Source organism: Podospora pseudoanserina, chromosome 3, assembly GCF_035222485.1.
Source record: "Podospora pseudoanserina strain CBS 124.78 chromosome 3, whole genome shotgun sequence".
Taxonomy (NCBI): Eukaryota; Fungi; Ascomycota; class Sordariomycetes; order Sordariales; family Podosporaceae; genus Podospora; species Podospora pseudoanserina.
Genome location: NC_085922.1, coordinates 3,508,349 through 3,531,827, shown reverse-complemented (window position 1 = coordinate 3,531,827; position 23,479 = coordinate 3,508,349). Strand labels below are relative to the sequence as shown.

At 52.9% G+C, this 23,479-nt stretch overlaps 9 protein-coding genes across 9 annotated transcripts; 2 read left to right on the top strand and 7 right to left on the bottom strand.

The window, feature by feature from the left end:
- Positions 1-220: 220 nt before the first annotated feature.
- QC764_310160 (uncharacterized protein) lies at positions 221-967 on the bottom strand (the record flags this gene model as incomplete). Its single annotated transcript, XM_062946127.1, has 1 exon — positions 221-967. The coding sequence occupies one exon, from the start codon at positions 965-967 to the stop codon at positions 221-223; it is 747 nt and encodes a 248-aa protein (XP_062802181.1).
- A 7-nt stretch (positions 968-974) lies between these two features.
- Positions 975-4,178, bottom strand: PET9 (ADP/ATP carrier protein). Its single transcript, XM_062946126.1, has 5 exons — positions 2,889-4,178; positions 2,606-2,627; positions 2,384-2,460; positions 1,948-2,193; positions 975-1,887 (listed from the first exon to the last, which is right to left on the bottom strand). The coding sequence occupies exons 1-5, from the start codon at positions 2,922-2,924 to the stop codon at positions 1,324-1,326; spliced, it is 945 nt and encodes a 314-aa protein (XP_062802180.1). The 5' UTR covers positions 2,925-4,178; the 3' UTR covers positions 975-1,323.
- A 449-nt stretch (positions 4,179-4,627) lies between these two features.
- Positions 4,628-5,350, bottom strand: RPS25 (40S ribosomal protein S25; the record flags this gene model as incomplete). Its single annotated transcript, XM_062946125.1, has 3 exons — positions 4,628-4,894; positions 4,949-5,158; positions 5,293-5,350. 3 exons carry the CDS (start codon positions 5,348-5,350, stop codon positions 4,869-4,871), a joined length of 294 nt encoding a protein of 97 aa, XP_062802179.1. The 3' UTR covers positions 4,628-4,868.
- Positions 5,351-5,543: 193 nt separating this feature from the next.
- On the top strand, positions 5,544-6,992 carry RPS5 (ribosomal protein S5). The gene is made up of 4 exons (XM_062946124.1): positions 5,544-5,730; positions 5,842-5,887; positions 6,069-6,252; positions 6,317-6,992. The coding sequence occupies exons 1-4, from the start codon at positions 5,646-5,648 to the stop codon at positions 6,632-6,634; spliced, it is 633 nt and encodes a 210-aa protein (XP_062802178.1). The 5' UTR covers positions 5,544-5,645; the 3' UTR covers positions 6,635-6,992.
- A 318-nt stretch (positions 6,993-7,310) lies between these two features.
- On the bottom strand, positions 7,311-8,655 carry QC764_310120 (uncharacterized protein; the record flags this gene model as incomplete). The annotated part of the gene is made up of 2 exons (XM_062946123.1): positions 8,042-8,655; positions 7,311-7,983 (listed from the first exon to the last, which is right to left on the bottom strand). The coding sequence occupies exons 1-2, from the start codon at positions 8,323-8,325 to the stop codon at positions 7,311-7,313; spliced, it is 957 nt and encodes a 318-aa protein (XP_062802177.1). The 5' UTR covers positions 8,326-8,655.
- A 364-nt stretch (positions 8,656-9,019) lies between these two features.
- On the bottom strand, positions 9,020-10,552 carry QC764_310115 (uncharacterized protein). The gene is made up of 2 exons (XM_062946122.1): positions 10,502-10,552; positions 9,020-10,426 (listed from the first exon to the last, which is right to left on the bottom strand). Exons 1-2 carry the CDS (start codon positions 10,517-10,519, stop codon positions 9,059-9,061), a joined length of 1,386 nt encoding a protein of 461 aa, XP_062802176.1. The 5' UTR covers positions 10,520-10,552; the 3' UTR covers positions 9,020-9,058.
- Positions 10,553-10,786: 234 nt separating this feature from the next.
- QC764_310110 (uncharacterized protein) lies at positions 10,787-14,623 on the bottom strand (the record flags this gene model as incomplete). Its single annotated transcript, XM_062946121.1, has 1 exon — positions 10,787-14,623. The coding sequence occupies one exon, from the start codon at positions 14,621-14,623 to the stop codon at positions 10,787-10,789; it is 3,837 nt and encodes a 1,278-aa protein (XP_062802175.1).
- A 1,144-nt stretch (positions 14,624-15,767) lies between these two features.
- On the bottom strand, positions 15,768-19,436 carry QC764_310100 (uncharacterized protein). Its single transcript, XM_062946120.1, has 2 exons — positions 16,589-19,436; positions 15,768-16,525 (listed from the first exon to the last, which is right to left on the bottom strand). The coding sequence occupies exons 1-2, from the start codon at positions 19,194-19,196 to the stop codon at positions 15,984-15,986; spliced, it is 3,150 nt and encodes a 1,049-aa protein (XP_062802174.1). The 5' UTR covers positions 19,197-19,436; the 3' UTR covers positions 15,768-15,983.
- On the top strand, positions 19,418-22,733 carry QC764_310090 (uncharacterized protein; the record flags this gene model as incomplete). The annotated part of the gene is made up of 9 exons (XM_062946119.1): positions 19,418-20,398; positions 20,462-20,931; positions 20,986-21,153; positions 21,217-21,258; positions 21,318-21,396; positions 21,448-21,736; positions 21,791-21,893; positions 21,951-22,470; positions 22,531-22,733. The coding sequence occupies exons 1-9, from the start codon at positions 19,870-19,872 to the stop codon at positions 22,731-22,733; spliced, it is 2,403 nt and encodes an 800-aa protein (XP_062802173.1). The 5' UTR covers positions 19,418-19,869.
- Between the last annotated feature and the right edge of the window lie 746 nt (positions 22,734-23,479).

Sequence of the window (23,479 nt, the reverse complement as noted above, 5' to 3'; positions counted from 1 at the left end):
GTTGCGTGCTGGTAAACCCCCTCTCTTCCTTACCATAACACTATCCGCTACCCATCCGCCATAAACCAACTCAACGGCGGCCATCCACTTTGCCTTTGCCCTGAAGATGCCGTATAAATAGCCTCACAACCAAAGCCCCACTGTCCATTCAGCCTTGTCGTCGGTGACCACCGTCCTGGCTCTTGCCCATATGCTGACTGTCCCAAACTCCTCCATAACCTCAAAGATCCAAAACCAACTGCGCCGCCACCTTCTCCAAATCTTCCACCTCCAAAAAAACCCCCTTCCTCTCCGCAGCCGCTCGCGCGATCGCCTCCCTCACAAAAACATCCATATACCCCGACAGAGCATTGTTAGCGTCCTTGGTGATCTTGGTTTCCTTGTGCTCAAACAGCTCGTGAACGATCTTTGAGAGTAGCTCAGGCGGGATCGACTCCCTCTCGTCGTCTTCGTCGTCTTCGTCGTCTTCGTCTTCTTCCTCCTCCTCCACTTCTGGCTGGGTTCGTCGTCTGCCAGAGTCGTTCTCCTCGTCGGAGAGTGTGGCTTTTCTCTTCTTGTTGGCACCAGTAGTGGTATTGGCTGTTGCGCGTTTACTCGAGTTGGCTGCCGTTTTTGCAGCAGCGCTGGACTTGTTAACGCTCCCGGCTGGTCGACCGCGGCCGCCCGCACCGGTAGACTGTTTTGGTGGCATGCTGATATACCTAGCAAGTCGAATAGTTGTTCTGCTAAGACTTGAGATGAAAGGTGATTTCGACGTTAGGTAGGAATATGGGGCGGTTGGGGTTTGTTTAATTAATTGAACAAGGTTGAAGTTGAAAGATTGGAATTGGGAAGCGTGACGCGACTGGCCAATTACGTAACGTGACCGTTTGTCAGGCGAAGCATCACCATTCTGGTCTTCCATCCATATCACTGGCAACCTTGGTGTTGATATATGGAAGGAGGTATATCTTTTACAAAATGACATCTCACAAAGTAGGCAAGGATGAGAAAAATCACTCTAAACCGCAAATTCAGTACTGTCAAGGATCTATGATTCGCATGCAACCAAAGGAAATAGCCAGGAGTGGCAAAGCAATCCCATCGTGACGAGGAATACACCAGGAATGGCTGAAAGAGTATAAATTACAGCGAGTAACCCTCGGCCCATCCGCGTCCCATAACGCCAGACATGCCCAATTTTAACCCGCAAGTGTTTTTCCACCGTCCCAGCACGTCCATGCGGCCACGAACGGATCCACCCTGTCTACCCATCTCTTCTTCACCAAAACCGCCACCATCCTTCCCCTGTCATTGTTGTGTTTGTACAATGGCTAAGTGCATTTAGCCGGAACCACCCTTGAAGGCCTTGCCGAACATGAGGACCTGGAGCTGGTCATAGATGGACAGGACACCAGCACCGGCGACACCACGAAGGATGTTGGCACCGGCACCCTTGAAGAGAGACTTGACACCCTCCTTGCGGACGATCTGCTGGAAGGCATCGAAAGAGGACTTGTACTTGACAGCCTCACCGGAGGTCATCATCATGCGACGACGGACGGTATCAAGGGGATAAGAGGCGATACCGGCACCGGTGGTGACGCACCAACCAAGGGCGAAAGAGGCAAGGAAGTTGTTCTGGAGGTCACCGACAAGGAGGACGGGCTTGATGGAGTCGTACATGCCGAAGTAGAGACCACGGTAGACGACAATACCGGCAACGGAAGGACCGAAGCCACGGTAGAGACCGCGGATGCCGTCAGCGGCGAGAGTCTTTCTGTAGACGTCGATGAGACCGTTGAACTGACGGGCACCGCCACCCTTGGCAGACTTGGAGTCGTTGGCCAGACGGGTACGGGCGTAGTCAAGGGAGTAGACGAAGAGGAGGGAAGTGGCACCAGCGGCCTAGAGATATCAATGTCAGCACAGGCCTCGGGCGAACAGCAGATCCAGAGCAAAACTTACACCACCGGAGGCAAGGTTACCAGCCATCCACTTGGCGTAGCCATCCTTGTCCTTCTTGTAGCCGAACATCTTCTTGAACTTGTCACGGAAAGCGAAGTTCAAGGCCTGGGTGGGGAAGTAACGGATGACGTTGGCAGTGTTGCCACGCCAGAGGGACATGACACCCTCGTCGGCGGTGACACGCTTGAAGCAGTCGGTGATACCAGCATAGCGGCGGTCGAGGCGGCCGGCCTTGATCATCTCATCCTGGAGGGTTGTTAGTGATCCCTCAGAAATGTGTGGTTGCGGGACCTGCTGCTCTCCAGGGAGGGCTGTAGCTGCTGGCACGTGACAGCGGAGATCAGATAGATCCACCGTAGCATATGCAGCAATTCTAGCCGCCCCGCCCACAAGAGAGCAGTCCGGGAGGGCAGATGTGTGCCCGGTAACAACGTACCTGGTTCTGAACGAGAAGCTTGATGCGCTCGATGGGAGCAGCAGCGGTCTTCGAGACGGCGGCGGAGACACCACCCACTGTTGTATGTTGTCAGCATGCTGTTATGAATTGCGAGGCCCAACCAACTGCGGCGCAGCGAGGGATATCCGACACCCAGCATTCTCAAAAGAGAAAGCGAATGTGAATGTGTTCGTCCGGTCGTTGATTTCGGGTTCTACGTACTCAAGAAGTCCACCACGAAGGGCTATTGCAAAACATGTTAGTTAAACTGCGCACAATTCTGATATCGTCCGTTTGGAGGGGTAACCGCTACAGCCGGTGCCCAACAGCACTCGGGAGGATGCCATCATGAAGGCCATCATCCAAGAGACCATTGTTCCGAGTCGTCGGGGTCAATTGGTGATGGCATTCATGACGACAGGGCTCCGAGGGGTTTCGTGGGCGCCGGCGTGGACGGATCCGAGGGAATTAACGGAGATGACGGCGGCAGAGAGGTTAAACTTACGGGCATGCCCAAAACGTGAGGCTTAACGTCAGACATTTTGAAGATTTCTGATCAAGTCGGCCTCGATTAGAAAAGAATGAGTGGAGAGATCTCTGCGGTGAGAGATTGGAAACGGGAAGAGATGGGGAGGTCGCGAGAATTAAATTCTGCGGACGAGAGGGTTTGGGGGGGGAGAGGGAAAAAAATTCGACAAGTGGGCCTTGGAAGAGACCAGCTTTTGAGCTTTGCGAGTCTTCCCGGCGCCCCTTGTCAGTGTGGGCACGGGCCATCGCCAGCCATCCACTGCCTTTCTGCTCCATTTCCAGCCTTATCACTGGCCGGCACAGTAGCGCTAACAGCAACGCAGCTGCCGGTTAAGCCCGAGGCTCCAGTCTTTTTCTTTCTCTGGTAGTGAGCGGCCGAAGGGGAGCCATTTTTCTGTGGCAGGATTTTGCCTGGAATTGCATCAACGACCGCCCGGGGTGCGTTGTGTGTGGGCTTCCTTCCAACTTCTCACATGCAGCAGCTGTCACCGCAAGTCCAGCCCGCCGCCTTCAAAGTGTAAACTTTCATAGACCGATTCTCAACCGAAGTTTCAAGCCCCCTTCTCCCCCTTGAAAAGTGCAAAGTGCTTTATCGCCGGGCCGGGTTTCGATCATGGTAAAAAATTCACAAGGATCGCTGCCCACTCTTCTAGCCCCGTTCGGCTGTAAAGGTTCCACGAGGCTAATAAAAAGTTTCCGATCAACGCCGCCGACAGCAACCAATTGGCCGGATCCAATTGCTATGTCTGTTCGAATTGGAGTTGGGAAAGGACCCTGAAGAACTGACAAGTTGACAGGTTATAAGCAAGGTGAACCCTCGATTTTGATATCCAGATGGCATCATCCTCCCATGTCTTGACCTCCCGGCCTGTCGGCATCCCACACTTTCCCCAGGCTTCCCGGCCTTGGCAGCGTCAAGATACCAGTGGCAAAGGTCAAACGGCACTTGCCGGACAGGGCAACGATCCTCAGCTTTTCTTTTGAGATACGGAGACATGGAAAGGCATCACGATTCTGAGATGCGGAAAATCCCTGAGGTTGTGGTGGATTTTGGTTGTTGTTTGTGCCTTCCAACGTCTGTTTGAGTGGACGAATAGAGAATGTTGTGGTTTTTTGCCAACTCATCTCAGGGCCGAGACCTCCAACCTCCGGAATGATCCGGTGTCTTGGAACCAGCAGCTGCATGAATATTACCCAACTGCCTTATTGATATACTGGCGATAATTACGGCATGACGGGCTTGCTTGGAGACCTACATGTTGGACTGAGATAAGATTTCCAACAAACAGCTTGCTCGAACAACCCTCGAACAATCGAAGAAGATCAGGACAAAGAGAGGCTCGGCGCGGCAAAGAGTCAGCAGCAATATATCATATGGACTGGAGAAGGCATCGACACACTCCACCGACACACTTTGCATATCTTTTCCTCGTCGTCGACACCCCAATGGCCAGTCTATTGCACTTAACGCGTGGTCGCGTAGTCTTCAAGTGATGTCATCAACTCGGGGGCTTCTCGGCCAGCACGAGCACAAGCACACGAAGAGGCACTGGCACAGTTGGATTGGGAATCAGTCTCGATTTCTGTCTTGAGCTGCGTGGTTCCTGCGCCCTCCGCGGCATACATCACATTCCGCTTCCAATCCCAAAGAAAGTTCTCGTCACGTCATCAGTTTTTGGGCATGCTGACTTTATTGTGTGGTATCACATCTCCATGCTCCGGGCTGCCGGGCGGAGCGGCGTTTTCTGTTCGTATCTTGATGCAATTCCGATCTAAGGAATCCTGGAGCGCTTCCGATCCCTATGCTACACCGTGCTGAAAAAAAGAACCCCTTTCCCAGTGATGTAGCCGTAAATAACCCGATGAAACCGTAAACCCCAAGCGAACCGCCGTTAACAAAAGTCGTTATTTGTCCTGCCCGTCAGGTCCGTTGAAATGAAGTCTTTGGTGGGAATATTTACTCGGCGGCGGTAACGGCGCGAGCTAGAGCGTGTCAGCACAATTCCGCTACTGTCGCGAACCATCAACCAAACATACTGTAGATCTTCATCTTGCTGTGGCTGACGACCTGCTTGATCTGGCCCTTCTCCTCCAAGTCGGCAAGGCACCTCCGGGCGAGGGAGCCGTTGATCTTGAGTCTGTCGACGAGGGTGGCGACAGTCACGAGGCGGTAGGACTGGACATCCTTATAGAGCTTGTCGGAAGTGGTCTTGTCGAGGATGACGGCGTGCTGGGCCTTGTCCTTGACTGTTGTTTTTGCCAAAGGTTAGCCATCTGCGTCTGCGTCTGCGTCTGCGTCTGCGACCGTGCCTATCGCCATCGCCCCAACCCCAATTGCAGAGGCATCAGGGCATCAAATTTTCGACATGAATGAAGCTTACCCTTTCCCTTGGACCACTTCTTCTTCTGCTTCTTCGCACCAGTTGCCGCGGGAGCCATTTTGGATGTCTGTTCTGGTGGTTTGGTGAACGGGTCAGAGGTCGAGGTCCAGCGGTCGCAATGTCAAAGGCGGGGAGTTTTTTCTGACAGAGGTTCGCTGCTCTCTGGCAAAGCTTAGGTCAACCGAGCCCTAAGGTGAATGCGGCCCCGTGAGTGGCTGGTGGGCCGCCCTGACCACCTCAAGCGGGGCCACCAAAAAATTCACGACTCCCGAACTCAGAAGACTTGCTGTGCAGCCCGCCCCAACGCCAACTTCGATCAATCCATCCACCACGACAGCCAACCACCAGCAATCATGTCTGACGCCGGCGTTGAAGTTCAGGCCTACGAGGTCCTCCCCAAGGAGGTTGCCGCTGAGGTTGGCAGCATCAAGCTCTTCAGTACGTTATTTTGCCCCATGCAGCAGACCCCCATTTCGACTGCGGGACGACTTCAACAAGCGACAAAACTCGAAGATGGGGAACTCAGACACTGACTGGTGTCAATTACAGACCGCTGGAGCTACGATGATGTCGAGATCCGGGATATCTCCTTGACGTAAGAGCCCTCTACCTTTGTCGCAAGATCAGAACCCGAGCAGGAAGCCCGATTGCGAAGTTGCGCGCGCCGATCGAACCACCGAAAGATATTCGAGATTCGTAACGCAGGCTTCACATGGTGGCTCTTGCTCTCTCTCTGGCTGGGGAATTGGAGGCTAACGGGACTTTGTGTGCTTCAGCGACTACATCCAGATCCGGGCTCCCGTCTACCTCCCTCACTCTGCCGGTCGCTATGCTGCCAAGCGTTTCCGTAAGGCCAACTGCCCCATCATTGAGCGTCTCACCAACTCCCTCATGATGCACGGCCGCAACAACGGCAAGAAGATGATGGCAGTCCGCATCGTCGCTCATGCCTTCGAGATCGTGAGCATCACCGAGCACCCAAGGAAGTTGGAGGATCTGAGAGAACTGACACCATCACGCACAGATCCACCTGATGACCGACCAGAACCCCATCCAGATTGCCGTTGACGCCATTGTCAACTGCGGTCCCCGCGAAGACAGCACCCGTATCGGCTCGGCTGGTACCGTCCGCAGACAGGCCGTCGATGTCTCTCCCCTCCGCCGCGTCAACCAGGCCATCTCTCTTCTCACCACTGGTGCCCGCGAGGCCTCTTTCCGCAACGTCAAGTCGATTGCTGAGTGCCTTGCTGAGGAGCTCATCAACGCCGCCAAGGGTTCCAGCAACTCTTATGCCATCAAGAAGAAGGATGAGTTGGAGCGTGTCGCCAAGAGCAACCGGTAAATGGTGTCTCTGGTGGAAGGCATGTGGTGCGGCGTGGAACGGATTTTACGACTTGTTTTGCAGGGATGCATTTGCCCATTACGGTCTGGGATGGCTGCACGGCACTCTTGTTAAACAGGCACAAATAGGGGTCTCTCATAAAAAGGGAGCAAATCGTCAATTTCCGAAAGGCGTCATCGGTGTCAAAAATACCATGCCATATGTGCACATGTCTTTTCTTGTGTGTGTGTGGCCTCCTCTACATCTCTTTGTATTTTTCTGTCTTTTTTTACCATAGAGATGGGGGGCTATAATCTGTGTCTCAGTGATTGGAGACCGTTTCCCCATAAATCTACGAAGTAAAAAGCAAAGAACCTTCAGTGCCCCGGTGCTCCAACGCTTGCTATCATACACATTGCAAAGATGACCTCGAGCTCAGACAGATGAACAGAGAGGTGCTTGATAAATGACCCATTTGCCAGGGGATTATCATAAGCCAGCCGAGCCAGCAGATGCTTTTCCTTGCCCTCTTGCTCCCAAAAAAACGCCATAGCCATGAAGAGTTTCTCTGTTTTGAAATAAAAGCATGCCTGGCCAGCAGAATACAGGGAAAAGGCATCAAGCCTGGACGAGAGACACTTGTACTCGCCATTCCAAAAGAGCAATAAAAACCACACCAGGCCTCCATCTCCTCAGATCAGGCAACAGTATGACCCCCCTTGCCAACCGGAACCCTCAACCACATGCCCACATGCGGGATCCCCTCCTCCCACCACTTTCCCATCTTCTCGTCCACCTTGAACCCATACCTCTCCCAGACCTTGACCGCCTCCTCCTGCGCATGAATGCAAAACAGGCCCCGCCACTTAGGCAGCTGGCCCGTCACGTCCATGCCCAGTCTGTCAAAGCCCAACACGGAAGGGCTAGGGTTGAAGATGGTGTAATTCGTCTGCATCCAGGTAATTGCGGCGCGCACAAGCTGGCCCGCGATTCCCTTGTTACGGTACTCCTTGAGGACAGCCAGACGACCGAGCTTCACGTACGGCTCCTGACCGTTGTGGAAGGTGGTGGGGAAGTCGCGTATGTAGAGGGAGTTGCGACGGTTGCCTCCTTGGATCTCCTGGGGCTGGAGGGCCTGGACCGTCTCGCTGCTTCTAGGGCGGACGGGGTCGCCGACGTTGGTGAGGAGGCCGTTTAAGTAGATGCCGCCGTTGCGGGGGTGGGCTGAGTGGGGGAAGGGGACTAGGCGGAGGGTGCCGATGGGGAGGGAGGTGGTCCTGGTGACGCGGGGGCGGACGAGCCTGCCGGTTCGGGGGTCTAGGATGGCTGGGAGGATGGTGGTGAGGACAGAGGCGTAGATTACCCAGTGGCTTTTAGAGCAGGGTGTTAGTTATGAATTCAAAAAGGGTAAACGGGGGGAGACGGTACCAGCTACGGTGGTCGTCACTGTCGAATTCGTTCTCCAAGGCAACGCCCTGTTCTTCGACGTAGACCTTCTCTCTGACGCTCATGGCATCGAGGAAAGCCTTGGGGATGTTGCCTGGCTGGTCATCGTGGGTCTTGTGCCGGTTGTAGTTCCAGAGCTGGCCTTGAGGCTTGATGAAAGAGATAAAGGGAGTGGGAGGGGCCGGATCTCTTGGAGGGCGGTCGGTTTGAGGCTCCCGGGGAGTGAATGAGCTGAAAGAGCTCGTGTCCATGGTCACTCTTGTCATGATGTCTGAGCTGGTTGTTCAAAGTAAAGGTGGCGAGTGAGTTGTAGGAACTGGCTTTGAAAAGGGAAGAGACGAAGGGCACACAGTTGTTGAATGAGTGACAGCTGAAATTGGCCGTTCTGTTGAGGGAGTGTGGTGACTAACAACCTCACACGGCCAACAGTACAATGACTGGGACGATGTCAAGATGAAGTCTGCCCAGCTACCCCTCTCGTGTGTCGCTTGGAGGGTTTAGACCTGAAAAGATGATAAGGGTGAGAAAATTTAAAGGAAGATGGAGAGCTTATCTGACTCACTATTACAGGGAAAGTCGAGAGGGGTGAGTTGGTGTTGGCATGGTTCTTTCCTTCTGGACTCCGTGCTCCGTACCTTCCCAAAGCCGCATTTTCGGCGTGCACGGATCACAATTTCGGAAAGCGCGGACCAATTTTCGGCACAGTGTGAATAGTGAGCGGGTGACTTCCGGCTGCGAGCACCGGATTGGCCGGAATAGTGGAGTCACGTTCCGGGAGGGTGATGGAAGCACGTTCCCTCTGATGATGGTTGCTGGCAGAATCACGGCATTGTTTGCAGATGTCCTCATTGGAAACTCAAGATTACCCAATGCCACAACCGAGGCCGATGTCGCAATGCTCACAGTTCAGATGGCCACAAATATCTGATCACTCCCGGGAAGGGGCCGATCAAAAGACTTTGAAGATTTGTTTGTTTGCCTTCTGGCGGTATCAATGCTCTAATGTTGATCATACATGGAGTGAAAGTACTTATTGTACCATGCAAAAGACTTATAATCTGGCTCTCCAGCATCCGCCTTGTTGCCCTCTTCCTCCCTCTGGATGTTGTCATGCTCGTTGGAGCCTGGCAGTTCCGCAAGGGTCGTGTAGTCAGGGAACGCCCCGGGAATGGATGGACTAGCTGTCTTTGAGGGCACATCGTCTGATCTCACTGCCGTTGTTGCTGGCAGTTCAACAGCAGCTGTCGTTGGCGATGTCACCTCCAGCTTCAACCTCCCAAACCCCGACATCAACCCCGACAATTTCCTCTCCTTCTCCGCCTTCTCCCTTATGTTCTCATGCATCTGCCTCGCCCACTGAGCCGACAACTTTGCCTCCCACCTCTCCTCCCCTTTCCCAAGCCCATCCATCCCGGCCTTCTCTTGCCCATCCATCTCCGCCTTTCCTTCCATCTGCCCCTGCTCTCTCTGCAGAGCAAGCACAGCCTCATCAACCCCTCTCCCCAATGGATGCCGTCTAATCAACTCGACATCCCCCCCCTCAAACACCCTCCCCGTAACCGGATTCTTAAACTCCCCCTTTCCCCTCACAATCTCCCCAACCAACTCCTCCACATCCCAAGCAAACCCATCACTCGTAGCCAAAAACCTTTCTCTCGGTATCTCTCCCACCCCCACCCCAGATTTGAACGTTGTCGAATTAACATACCCAGCCTCAGCAGAAACAGAAAACTCGTGATCAAGATGCATAGCGACATCGGCCCAGAATTGTTCGTATGTCTCCCCTTCTGGCATTGCAGATCGGAGCAAGTCCATTCGATCCCTGGCCTCTTGCTCGGCGTCGGGGGAGTCACCTTTGGCAGAGGGGCGCAGGTCGTCGATTGCTGTGCCGATTGCAGCAAAGTAGTCGTTTTTGGAGAGGCAGGCTTGGATTTCTCGGGAGAGGGCTCTGATGGGGCGGGGGGGTTTGGGGGTTTCCTCATGTTGGGAAGGGACTGGTGGGGTGAGGGCGGAGGAGAGCTTCCCGTGAAGTAGGGCTTGGAGGAATGCGGTTATGTCTAGGTTGCTTGAGCTTTCTGAGAGGCGGACGACGGGAAGGGTTTGCTGGAGGGCGAGGATTTCTCCTAGCAAAAGACTTGCTTGGGTGGTGAGGTCTGCGTGGAGGGTTGAAAATTGCTGCGAGAGAGAGGTGAATTGTTCTGGGGTTACTGTTTGCGGTCGGGGGTTCTGGGGAGGGAGGAAGCGCTGGGGAAGACCGCCGGGGGACCAGGATGAGTGGGATTGGAGAGAGGTGTGACGGGAGAGGTCGGTGTTGGCTGATGAGGGTGTTGGTTGGGGTAGTGTTTGGTTGGAGCGACGCGCGCTGCGCTGCGTGAAGAGGGAGGCCATTTTGTGTTAATATGTTGCTTCGATAAATGATGTGGACAGGTGAAGAAGACAAACATGAAGATGAAAAATCATGAAGAGAGGGGGGGCAGCCTCATGTACACCTATGCAGCAGCTCGTTAGTGCGCGCCACATTGGATCAGGCTGTCAGTCTGCCTACCTGGGGTGTAAGTGTCTGCCAAGGGGAGCTGAACTGCTAACTCGGCTGTCCCGACTGAGCGGTTACAGAGGCGCTTCTCAATAGAGTCTATGTCACAGGTATCATGTGTGCTTGTGTCTAGTGTGTGGTTCGAAGAAAGTCTTCTATTTCAGTATAGCTGATGATTGCAACCCTACCTGATACTACTCCTTGACCAACCTCCCAGCCCTCAAAGCACCAAAACTCTGCCTCAGCGCATCCCCAATAACCCTCATCCTCGGTGGCACAAACCCCTCTGGACACAACAACACATACCTCACCACCACCCCTTTCACACCCCCAAAGTCCTCACACGCAACAAACACCCTCCTGTCCATCAGAAGGCTACTTTTCCACGTAGTCTTTGTCTTCCGGCAAGTCCTCAAATCCATCGGCGGCTCATCTTCTCCTCTCTCCTCCGCCTCCCCGTCACCGCCCACAACCAACCCCTTGCACAAAATCTCCCACATGCTCCTAGTCCCCAATCCCGACCCAATAAACTTGATATTCCCAGAGCCCCCCGCACCGCCAATAAAGTCGCCAGTTCTCAGTATAAACTGCACAACCCCCTGCATAGCCGGTAATTTCGACCCACCCGGCGCAGAAATCAGACTACCACTGCCCCCAAACTGCCCGCTCATCCAAGAGAGTAAAGTCTCTCTATCTGCTGAGAGGCCATCATCTGACCCTGGGTTTTCCCGACTTAAAATCCGGGATAACGTCTCCCATGGCGAGGAGCTAACTCCCGCCAGGACAGGAAAAGAGTCAATGACCGCTCTGAGCCCATTTCTCAGTTCTGGAACAGAGACATTGGCTGAATAGACACATGCTAGTAAAAAGTCCAACGCCGGGGGGTCGGACAAGAGGTGGTGTGCTCTGACTTCTAATGGAGCAAACAAGAAGATCTCGTCACAGAACTGAGATCCGCAAGTTGCAGGAATTGGACCGGGGCGGGCGAGTTGTTCGAGGCATACCAGGCAGTGGGATAGGGGAGAGGTGAGGATGGATGAGATGAAGGTGTAGGTTCTGTCCAGTTGGAGTTGCTCTTGGATGGTGCCGCTGATGTGGTTATCTTGAGACAGCGAGGAGAGGAAGGCGGAGAGTCTGCGGCTTAGGAGGTAGGCGAATAGGGATGGTTTGGCGAAGCAGATGGTGCCGTCTGGCATGTTGAGGCCGCTTACGTGCCACAAGCCGTGAGGACGGGTGTTGCTGTCGTCGGTGGTGCTGGGGTGGTAGTGGATGCAAAAAGCTGGTTGCTGGTCTAGAAGGGATATCCTCACGAGGAGCAAGCGTGGGGAGGGATCGATGCCGATGGCTTGTCTCTTCTGGGCGGAGATCTTTTTGAGAGGGAAGCAAAGCTCCCATTGCATTTCACCGACTGGTTCGATGAAGCTGGTGAGGTGTGTAGGAATCATGGCCGCAGCTGGAGTGAAGGGTTCAACAGGAGGGGCATCTTCTACGCCGAGCTCCTCCATGAGCATAGTTGTTCGGGCCGCATCCGAACTTTGAAGTAGAACTTGCATATCGAGAAGGTTATTGGCCGCGAGAACCAGGTTTGCGTAGTCGGCCATGAGGCATTCTCCGGCAACCTGCAGACCTTGGTCGTCAACATCATCCCTTAACCCCAACAAAGCCGTGAGAGCCCAAAGGGCATTGCGACTCATGTCATCGGTGTTGATGTCTGGCGAGCGTCTCCAGCAGTAACTCAGCACCTGCGTGGCCTGACGATTCCACTTCCCAGCATCCAGCTGTTTTTCCCGAGCGCAGATACTCTCAAGGGCCACCTTCCCTTGAGGAGCAGCCCGACGTAAGCCAGCCAAAGCCAAACAGATGAGACTCAGCGTGTCTGGTTTCGGCTGAAAAAGCGACATCAGCACCGAGTCCTGCGGCAACACTTTGTTTTCGTCTTGCAGAATGTCCAATAACACAGTTGTATCTGGTATCTCTTGCAGCCACAGCCATTTTAAATCTCCCTTGCCCTCCTGGTGTAGATATGCCAATATACCAACTGCTCTTCCATAATGGTGCTGGAGCACGTCCCACCATTGATACCTTTCCGGCGTAAACCCAAGATCCGACAACGACATCCTCGAGATGCCACTGCTACCACCAACTCTTTGTTGAGAGAACAGAGCCCTGAGATCATGCACCCACTGGACGAAGTTCTGCAAAGGAAGCTCCGCGGCTGACCACGCCAGCAAGTCTCGCCTCTGTTGGAGTAACCGGAAGAACAACAGCTGATGCCAGCATTCATGAGTGTAACAGCGCAGCTGTTGACGCTGGGCCAAGAGGCGCGCAAATTCGACACACGAGGAATGACTTTCTGACCGGACCAGTGGCAGCATATCCTTGATGAGGACGATATCCTCGTTCAAGATTCGCTCGATACAGGCGTCATATACTTTGGGATCATGATGGCGTAGTGGCTCTATCTCGGTGGCAAGCTTTGCTCTTTCGGGCTCAACACCTCTTGCGTAAAATCGGATGGTCTGGCGGACGATTGCTAGCAACGCTTCGGCTGGAGGGGAGTCGCCATGGGTTTCTCCTCCAATCACCACCCTCAGGTATGCCCTGATGTCTTCGTTCATGATGTGAGATGTCCCGAGGGCCTCGAAGATCTCATCCAAGGTCTCTTTGGGTGGGAGTTGCTGTAGGCTTTGCCATAGATTCAGGGGCAGAGATCCGTGAAGCCAGTTGGCGTTCACTATAGCCACCCCAAAGTCGTGTATCCTCATGGCAAGATTCTCTGCAACGTCCGTCTCTAGTATAGAGTTGTATTCTTCCCTGGCCAACTGCATGACTCGAGCCACGTCTAAGCTGACATATCCAGAGAGCAACCGCTGAAGGTTTGGATAGACTTCCAAGATGGGAAGTGTCCTCGTCAGAGCTGTCATTCGAATGTCAAAGCCGGCTTCGTAGGTTTGTAGCCACATGAGGATCGAGTGGATGGACTCGTCATCGTCGGTCTCCAGCACTGCTTCGGTGAGGGAAAGAAGATCATTGTCCAGAGGCCTCGAGCTGTTGATACAGAGGTGTATGACGAGATTGATGGCGTGTGGGCCAGGAATACGCTGTGCGTTGTCCAGATTGGCTAGGAGGCGGTGGAGTAATAGAACGTCTCGGTTGACGACCGGTACGACGTTGAAACATCCAGGAACCGAGTCTTTCAGGCACGGATACCCTGAGCCGGTAATGTCTGGTCCTTCGAGATCAAACACATAGCACAGCTTTTGTCTCTGGGTTTCTGAAAAGGTCCCTTCTTCCCAGTTCCTTAGCCGTTCCTGGTCTGGTCTCCAGTTGGCCCAAAATATCCTGTCTGGCACTAAAGCGGACGCTACTATCTTTGCTGTGGAGGTCTCGGGCTGATTAGATACTGATCGAATCCAGGAAACTGCGGTACAGAGACTCATGTATTTCCGTTCTTGTTGCAGCATGTCCAAGTGGGTCCTGAAAGCTGTGGAAAAGTCTGTCGCGTTCAAAAAGTCGATGATGTAGGAAGGTGGAAGGATGTATGCATCAGGGCCTTCCTCCAGGGTCTGGAAAAGCTGTTTGATGGCTGGGAGAAAGTCGGTGCCCGCCAGCAGGCTCAAGAGGATTTCCGCAACTTGGCTGTCTGTTCTGTTGATGAGCAACGGGTTTGCGCGTGCACCAAGCGTCAAGCAGCTCAAGAATTTCGGGCTGGTTGCTTCTAGCTGGCATTTCTCTCTCATTGCTACCAGCAGTGTCGTGCCAACGGAGTGGGAAAGGGCGTGGAGACAGGCGACCAAACCAACTCTTTCCGAACCGTTTTCCCGCGCAGCATGTTCCAAGACCAACTCTCGAAGTAATGAATCGCATTGTGATGAACCTTGAACAAGCCCTTGCCGGTTAATAAAGGCATCTGTGGCATCCCTGAGAGCATCAAAGGGAAAATAATCGGAAGAGCCCAGCTGGAGCCTGGCACCAGTGTCGATGATTTGTCGATGCCATATTTCACGTGGTGAGCGTAGAAAATGAGCCATCGTGAGATGATTTTGCCTGTAAACCAGTCGTCGAGTCCTAGCTCATCTTGTAATAGGCTACCAGCCCCATGAGGTGATAATTTGAGGAGAGTGGATGACTCAATGGTATGAAAAGCGTTATCTTGTCGAGTAGAGGGCGTTGATGTCTGATTCCACAAGGATTGCCATCACCTGGTGGAGTTTTCTTGTGCCATGAGTCCATCTACTTGGTGTGGTCAGTGTGTCTCATGTCAATGGACAGCCACAAGGCTCCTCGAAAGATGGCATCGGGATGCTCACAAGCCGCAGCCCGGGTACCTGGTTGAGCCATGTTCTCTGGCAGACCCCATCCACAGGGGAGTCTGCCTTGGGTCAAGGTGCCATCGGCCTCCTCAACAATGTGGTGTTTGATCGGTTACTCTGGCTGAGCGAACCATTCAGCTTGGCCCGCGCTATTGCAGGCGCGTCTGTAAGAGGAAATGCGGCTTCATCCTTCTTGGCGGGATGACAAGACGGACGGCCAATGGGAGGCTCGTTCAGGTCCGACAACTTGCTTAGGTCTCGACTGCACTTGAGCTGCTGTGCCGTGATAAGAGAGGGAAGACTTGGATTCAAAGTCCCCATGCTGGGGGCCTGTAGCACGCGCACTGTGCGGCCATGAGGTGCAAGCTTGTTCTGGACTGGTGTTATCGATGGCCGGAGCCTCGTCTCGAGAACCGCCCAGAGCGACGTGAAATATGCGGCTAGACGCCACAAAGTGAGGGGTCGGCTACTTGGAGCTGACCAGAAGAATGAGAGCAATCTGGGAAACAGCGGACAATCTGGTGCCTCATTGCTGCGGCTGGAGGAGATATATTGGACGAGGTCGAGACTTGGGAAGTTGAAGTGATTCCACGCTCCCGTCGCACAGAGTGGACCACGGTGGGGCTGATTCCCTGTGGTCTAACCCTATGTGCTAACAGGTTCCCGGCAGAATCAACAGCAAATCTGTTAGTTTGTTAAGCAACGCCTAATATCATTGCTCTCATAAAGACTGCGGTTTCACAGACATCCTGTTCTTGTCTTTTTTCTTCATGGATTGGCGATGCGTTTGGACTTGGTTTGGATCTTGCTGTTGGGGTTATGAATTTAACATGAAGGGTTCTTAAGGCCACACCATTAACCCTGAGTCTTTCGTGTGAAATATGAGACCACGTAAAGAAGGTCAAGATTAAATGATGAAAGATGTTGGACTTTGAGACAATAGTCCAGGCACCTGTCTAACTAGGCGACGTGAATTAAGGCAGCAATCTGCGTTGAGGATCTAGTCGCCAACCAACCACCCATGAACCCGACGACCCGACTTGCAACTCGTACTTGACTTGAACGGGATCCCAACCTTCTACTGGGCGTGTGGATATATCTGTCCAGGCGAGATCACCTTCGTAGTTGTGGTATCCTTCCTCCCATCACCTGTCTTGTAGCACATCGGAGATACGCTGAGGAACACGGGCTTCTGCATCCCATGCTCGGCATCATTGTCATAGCAAAGCACAAAATCTTGACCTAGCAGAACCAAGGTGTTCCTTTGAGGAAACATAAGACCAAGCTCTGACCGTTGCATCCCGAATTGGAGAGCAAGTTCGCTGGCCTTGAACACCATCTTCTCAACCGTCTGTTCGATGGCTTGCGGGATTCCACCAACGCATATGCGGCGAAGTTCTGTTAGTATATTTTCGCGGACATTGTTGCGGTTCTGGAAGAATGGCGAGCTCAGGTAGTCAGACAAAGGCGAGTGAGCTTTGTCCTTCTTCGGTAGCAAGGCCGCCATGACGGCCTGGAAGGTGGACGATCTCCATTTGTTGGTCTCCTTGTCATTCCGGAGGAAATTGACGTAGTCTTCTTCAATCGTTGCCATGTCATACTCCCCAATGGGCAAGCGAACTATATTAACGAGCGACTTTGTTAGCATTGGAAAAATTGCGTAGTCGTGATCTAGACACATACCCTCAGACTTCTCCGTCCCAAGTAATTTGCGGTAGGCAATCCAGACTTCAAGAAGCCTCTGCTTCCCCTGCTGGGGACCCAAGGCACCGAGCCCGAAAGGAGCAGAAAAGAAGCCATACATCATGTGCTCCCAGAAGATGCCCTGCAACAGGAACCTCAGCTGATCCCTCCCTTCCCTCTCCAAAAACGCGCCAGGGTCTAGTTGGTTGACCTGGAAAAAGTCAACCGCAGGCAAGTTATGCGTTATTTTGCTGATGTCAAGATTGAGCTGGTCAAAGTCGACTTGAAGGTGATCATCGGTTGCCGGCCGATAGTCGTCCGAGTTGTCGACCAGGCTGCTCTCCAGCAAGCGGACCTTGTTCTCGAGATCCTTGACAGCTTGTTGTTTGTTGAGTTCCCACTGTATACCGACTTGGTTGATGAGGTCTTGACATTGAGCGTGGAATGCTTGCATCTTCTGTTCGTGATCGATCTTTTGCTGGCTCAAAGCCACCTCATGCTCCTCCGTCAGCCTCCGGAGTTTTTGGTCGTGGGCATCCTTGTACGATTGGTACTGTGTCTGCATTATGTTCTTCTCCTGTCGCAGTGTGTCGATCTCGGCTTGAAGCGTTGTTCGGACCTTCTCCGTCGCAGCAAGTTGATCGGCCTTATGACTGTCGAGTTTCCTTTTCAAGGCCTCTATTTCCGTATTAAGCTTGCCGATCTCCGCATTAAACCTGTGATGATGCCGCTTCCTCTCCTCCTGGAGCTGGAGCTGGTGTCTGTCTTTCTCTTCCTGAAGTCTTCGTTCGTGCTCCGGGTTTAGTTGCTTGAGACGGTTGTCCAAGGCCTGAAATTCCTCCCACCATTTGTTGCGTTCTGCAATGAGCTCGTCTTGGTCCTTCAAATTCTGCACCAAGCGTTCATTCTCCAACTTGATTTTCTCCACCCGTGCCGTTTGCTCTTTGTTGTAGTCCTCCCAATCTGCCACTGAGGCGAGTTGTTCGTTACAGTAGTCAATGATCATGTCAAAAGCGGTCTTTTGTTGCTCCAGGCCTTTCCACTTCTTAGCAGCCAAGTATTTCTTGATCCCTCCTTCCAACTTGATCTGTTCCCTCTCAAGCGCGTCCCTCTCGTGTTCCACTCGCTGTTTCTCGTCCTCGACCAGCTTCTTCTCATTTTCCAGTCGCCCCTTCTCGTTTTTCAGGGAACCGATGTTCTGGTGGAGAGTACCTGTGCTCTTCCTTTCGCTCTCCAAACGTTCTCTTTCGCTTTCCAAACTCTCCGTCAAGCTTGCTACCTTCTGGGTCAAGTTGGTTTTCTCAACCTTCCAGACCTCGAACTGAGCCTCCAAGTCGCGGATTCTCTCATCCTTGGTAAGTTGATCAGCAGGCTCTCCTAGGATTTGGGATTGTTGGCGTGCTCGGAAGCTCTGAGGGTCTGGGTTTTGGATAGGCAAGCTCAGTTCTCCTTGAGCCTGGGTGCTTGGAAGGGCCATCTCAAAGCTGTGATGGGCGATGCTTTTAGGTGGGACGGCTGGGGGTGGTCCTGCAGAATCTTGTAGTGTTGGTCTGTTGCCATTTTGGTTCAAGGGACCTTGGAGACCTGAATAAGACTGAGGGTTTGGTTTGAAGTATCCCGTTGGACTGGAGGACCTCGAGAGCCCCGAGGACATTGAAGGAGTGACGAGAGTTGCAGCGGGCGTACCGAAAGACGTCTGACTGACAGGCAGTCCGTTATTAGGGGAGCTAGAGGAAGGGGGAGGGCTGGAAGAAGACAGGGGATATCGTGAAAATTGTGAGTGGTAGGTGTTGTGTGGAAGTGAATAGGTGCGGGGACCGATCGTGGTTGATGGTGGCGGGAATTGTGTTACATGTTCGGGGTGGGAATCGCTGAACGGCACTTGAAGAGTGGCATTCACCGGTGAATAGGCGTCCTGAGTCGCATCCATTCGAGGACCTGTGGTAAAATTTACAGGAGGAAGAACCGGGGCGTCAGAAGGTGATGGCTGAACTGACGCGGACCGCACAGGTTGCTGAGCGCGAGCATGAGGATCACCAGAATGTGTGTTTGGTGCTGGCTGGTGTGGAAGAGCATGCTGGGGTTGGGACATCATCCGTTGGTAGTACTCTGGACATGCTTGGGAGAGCCGTTCCTTGATCACATCGGGCAGTTTCAGAAATGTTGCTGCATCGAGCTCTGATAATATTCCGACCTCCTTGTTGTTGAGATAGCCCGTAAGCTCAGGTGCTTTTGTCAACACGACAGCCAGTCTGCGCGGATGGTGGTTGGCTAAATACCGAACCCCATCTTCAGGAATTTCACATATCCTGCTTTTCGAAACTCTCTTGAGATTGTCTGAGCGGAGATGAATAAGCTGGTCGACGTCCATCGTGTTCAGCACCTCAACAGGTAACTCGTTCAGTGTCTTTTGTGATAGTTTGTTGACGACATCTGGATTGTTCTTTTGCTTGGGCTTCTCTGGTGGCCTGTCTTTCCTTCCAAAGTTGGAGACCTTTTTCTTGGTTTTGTCAAAGATGTTTCGAGCAGTAGACGATCCGCGAGGAGGAACAGCAGGCTGTAAATCCGGATATGCCGGCGTCGCGAAGTTGTTGGGTATGTTCGCCATGCTGACGACAAGGAGGTGAAATACCTAGAGAGTCAAGTTCAAAAGAAAGGAACTGAACCGTGAAGGGTGGTGATGGCATCGTACGAAGTAGCAAGACAGAGATGAGCACCAAGAAGGTGCATCACCTCCTCCGTAGCCTGATCACCCATCGGGTTATCTCGTCTCTGTGCTGCCGACCCCCCGCCAGAGCTGAAAAATGGTGCCTTTCCATTAACACCTCAGGCTTGTGTCCATGCAGTTTGTTTTGTCATTGCACACAGTGCACAAAACGGAGTGGTAACTGATTACTGCCCCTCCCCCCTCCCCTCATAGCTCCCCAGCCCAAGCTCAAGGAAGGCGCAGCATATTGCGCTAGTAGGCGCCACATGCAGCGGGGTGGTGCGCGGCGCAACCAACTCACACTTCCTCTCACCAGTCCCATCAATCCAGCCTCACCATGCGAGCGCTTCGAGTGTATCCGTCACCGACATGGATCATCCAATTGTTCAGGCCGGGGGCCCAAGGCCCAAGGCAAACCCCCTTGGAGGGGCATCATCTCTGTGTTCTGTCTGACCGGACAGCAACTTCCATATCTTCTCACCTCTTTACTTTACAGATACATGCATCTTGCTTCAAGTCTTTCTTTCTGATGCTCTGAATCACCTCGCTTCAGCCCATTGGCATTATTGGCATCATGGCTTCCTCGACACCACCCCCTCCTACCGCTAAACCGCCGCCACCTCCCCCCTTACAATCAGGCTCAACATCTGAAGCATTTGGGCAATTCACGTTCACGGGGTTACCTCCTGGACTGTTCTCAAACAAGCACACAGCTCCGCAACGAACGTCCTCTCCCGCTGCCCAGAGCACGAACGATGCCCCGGCGTCGACGGCATCCCCGTCTTCATACAAGCTCTCGGCATCAGCATATGGCTCTCAAATAAATCCCCGTCCCCCAGCTTCAGCTCCGCCATCCCAATGGCAACCCCCGGGCCCAGCAAGCTTCAGTAGCCCTATGCCGCCTCTGACAGCCCCATCATTTGGAGGTCAGGTCAATGTGAAAACCCAGGGTGGCCAGGGACAGCGATCAGTCCAACTGCAATTTGAAGGCCAACGAACGCCCGATGTCATGCCAAAACCTCCTCCACCAGCACAGCCGGCCGCTGTACCAACAGGAGAAACACGTCTGCAGATTGCTCTTGACTATGGCACCACCTACACCGGTATGTCCAGTCCCTTGATTGCCCATTAGGTAGATGTCACGCTGATGTTGCGGGCAAAACCAGGTGTTGCTTATTTGCCCGTATCTGCCAACAACTTGAAACATCGCGGGTTGGAGGAATTCACAGAAGACATCAAAGTAATCACAGCTTGGCCACCAAAGGAAGAGCAGGAAAAAGTCCCATCCCAACTGTCCTACTCCGTCACGCCTAAAGGCTGTGCACAGTATGGCTACGACATTGACGATAACTCCTTGGTGTTGAAGAAGACAAAGATTCAGCTCGAGGCAATGGGCACTCGCCTCGACGAGCTGCGGACCCTGAGCGAGTTGCTCAAGGAACTTCGCGATCTGGACCTCAGCGAGGAGGAAGTGATCGAGAACGGCATTCCCGAGCATCTTGCCAAAGAACCCGAGGAGATTGTCAAGGACTACTTAAATGAGGTTGCAGAGAAGACAGAAAAGATCATCACCACTGAGCTTGGCAGGCATGTGCTGTCAAATGTTGCCATAGACTTGGCTGTCACTCATCCAGCAGTAAGTGCTTATTTTCCCATGCCTTGTACTGTATGTGGCTAACTCATCAAGTAGATTTGGTCAGACCGAGCCCTCAACTCTACGTACCGTGCCGTTCGGGCAGCCTTTAATCATGACCTCTTCCCCAAGCTGGAGAACATTTCATTTGTCTCTGAGCCGGTTGCCTGTGCTCACTTTACGCTTCGTGAGGCATGGAAGAACAACCGGGTGCGGTTCAGAAAGGTACGAGCCCGCAGTTTATGGCTACCTTAGCCAGTGTTGAACTTGACTGATAAGGCAAAACAGAATGATTGTTTCATTGTGGTCGATGCTGGCGGTGGGACCGTTGTGAGTCTTTCCCTAGCATTCATGACAAAGACCAGGTCTAATCAGACCTGCTGTGATAGGATCTTGCTTGTTACAAAGTTGTGGACATTGACTACGAGAAGAAGGAGATGAAGCTGGACCAAGTCGGAAATCCTTTGGGTAAGCTTGCTGATTATTGTTGCCTGACTGGGCTCGCTAACTTTTTCCCAGGCGCTACTTGTGGGTCGACTTGCGTCGACGATGACTTCGAGGCTTTCGCAGCGTACCAGTTAGGGGACAAGGCCTGGCAGCAGCTCACCACGGAAGGTGTCAAGCATGCTGCTGGAGGGCATACTATCATGAGGCCTACACTTCGTGGCATACAAGAGAAGTTCCAGGTCATCAAGCACAGTTACGATGGAAAGGAGAGCGGATTAACAGCTCCTATCTATTTGCCGAAGAGCTTCCGCATCTCTGAGGAAATGAAAGGTGTCTCGAACGGAGCGCTGAGTATAACACCGTAAGTTATTGTGACCAATGTGCTGATGGCGTATTCTTACATGCCATCTACCAGGGCCGACCTGAAAAAGATGTTTGACCGATCGGTCAACAAGACTGTCTATCTTATTCAGCAAGCTGTAACTCAAATCAAGCTGGGAGAAGAGCTTCCGGTCAAGGTAAGCAATCCGCCCTCCCACGCCTGATGGCTGTGAACACACGCTAAACCTTCACAGACCGTCTTCCTTTCTGGCGGGTTTGCGCAGAATAAATACTTGATCCAAAGGGTCAAGGAGTTTTGCACCAAGCAAAAGATTGAGCTTGAAGAAGGAAACGGCTCATGGGCTGCCGTCGCCAGAGGCGCCATCATCAAGTCTCTGGGTGTCTACACTGAGAAGCCCAAGCATGTTATAAGCTGCCCACGATATTACGGCATAAAGGTGCGCAGGCCATTCGCTTCGTACGAGAACCACGCCCGCAGCGACATCGATGTCGATACCCAGGGCATCAAATGGGCAACGGACCAAATCCGTTGGTTTATCCAGAAAGGCGACGCGATTCTCCCCAACAAACCCACAGTGGCAAGATACGAATTACACTTCTCGATGAACGCAAGCGAATTCCCTGGCACACAGTTGCAGAACAAACGAGGTGGGCGCGGAGTACCACAGCAGCCGGCGGCCGTCTTTCGGGATGTTGTATTTTTGTCCTCGTCAAGAGACAAGGCACCGACAGCGATGAGCATGGTCAAAGAGGGTACGCACAGGTCATGGCAAATGTTGATGATGATTAACCCTTTGCTAATATCCAACCTAGAGTCTGAACAGATGTATACATTGAAGGTCAATTTGACCGATGTTCCACAGGCACATATTGTTCCCGTGGAGACGGGAAACAAGCAACAAGGGAGGCAGTTGCAGTTCCATGTCGTGGTTGAGATTCAGGTGTTTGACGAGGTGACTGTAAGCATTAAGAGTGGGGAGACTACATTGGCGTCGAGGAAGATAGCCTTGGAATAGGGGTAGCCCCGGATCACTGGAAATGTTGATTTCTGTTTCGCAGACCCAAGAGAAAACCCATCCATAGTGCTCTTACTTGTTGCAACAGCTTTGAGTCGGGGGTCGTGAGAATAGGTATCCAGCGGAAGAGAGCCATACCCGAAAAGTGAGAAGGGGGCAGCTGGGTTAGGCAGTGAATGTCAGCCAGCTCCAGAAAAAGACGACACCGATATCGATCCCTTTCCGTGGAGGTCTCGAACTGCGAACCATCCCCATTTCTAAGCCATCTTGAGTCTACCTTGGGGGCTAGAATTACGAGTCTGCCAATACAAAGGCTCCCTTCAGAGCCTTGTGCCAATGCCCAATCCGACTGTCGTTTGGCGCGCCCAAAGCTACCCTAGCTGCAGGCGACCTAATGCAAGCCTCAGCTCTACGTGCAGGGGTTCTAGAGCGGCTGTTCTTGCACACGGCTTACACGTTCAACTTGTACACAGTGCGGGCTGTCGAGATACATAAATACCTGTCAAGGGGGACCGGATGGGCTGCTTGGCCGCCAAAAGTCCCCTGGTGTGCCTCGGCGGCCATCAAGTCCTCGTCTTTCCCTCACCTTGCACTTGCCCCCAGTATTCTCTTTACTCTTTGGCTCCTCGGACTGGAACTTGAACTCAGAGTCAGAAATACAATCTTGCATAACCTCCTCCCTGCTGCCCCTTTGGACAGACCTCAGTCATTGACTTTGCTGTATTGTACTATTCTTTTCTGTACAA

Excerpts from the sequence above, each read along its gene's own strand:
- QC764_310100 (XM_062946120.1), bottom strand. The coding sequence starts at position 19,196 with ATGGCGAACATACCCAACAACTTCGCGACGCCGGCATATCCGGATTTA. Across the intron at positions 16,526-16,588 it reads TGGGACGGAGAAGTCTGAGG|TTCGCTTGCCCATTGGGGAG; the intron begins GTATGTGTCTAG and ends TCGTTAATATAG.
- RPS5 (XM_062946124.1), top strand. The coding sequence starts at position 5,646 with ATGTCTGACGCCGGCGTTGAAGTTCAGGCCTACGAGGTCCTCCCCAAG. Across the intron at positions 5,731-5,841 it reads TGGCAGCATCAAGCTCTTCA|ACCGCTGGAGCTACGATGAT; the intron begins GTACGTTATTTT and ends TGTCAATTACAG. Across the intron at positions 6,253-6,316 it reads TCGCTCATGCCTTCGAGATC|ATCCACCTGATGACCGACCA; the intron begins GTGAGCATCACC and ends CATCACGCACAG.
- PET9 (XM_062946126.1), bottom strand. The coding sequence starts at position 2,924 with ATGTCTGACGTTAAGCCTCACGTTTTGGGCATGCCC. Across the intron at positions 2,461-2,605 it reads CTTCGTGGTGGACTTCTTGA|TGGGTGGTGTCTCCGCCGCC; the intron begins GTACGTAGAACC and ends AACATACAACAG. Across the intron at positions 1,888-1,947 it reads GTAACCTTGCCTCCGGTGGT|GCCGCTGGTGCCACTTCCCT; the intron begins GTAAGTTTTGCT and ends TGATATCTCTAG.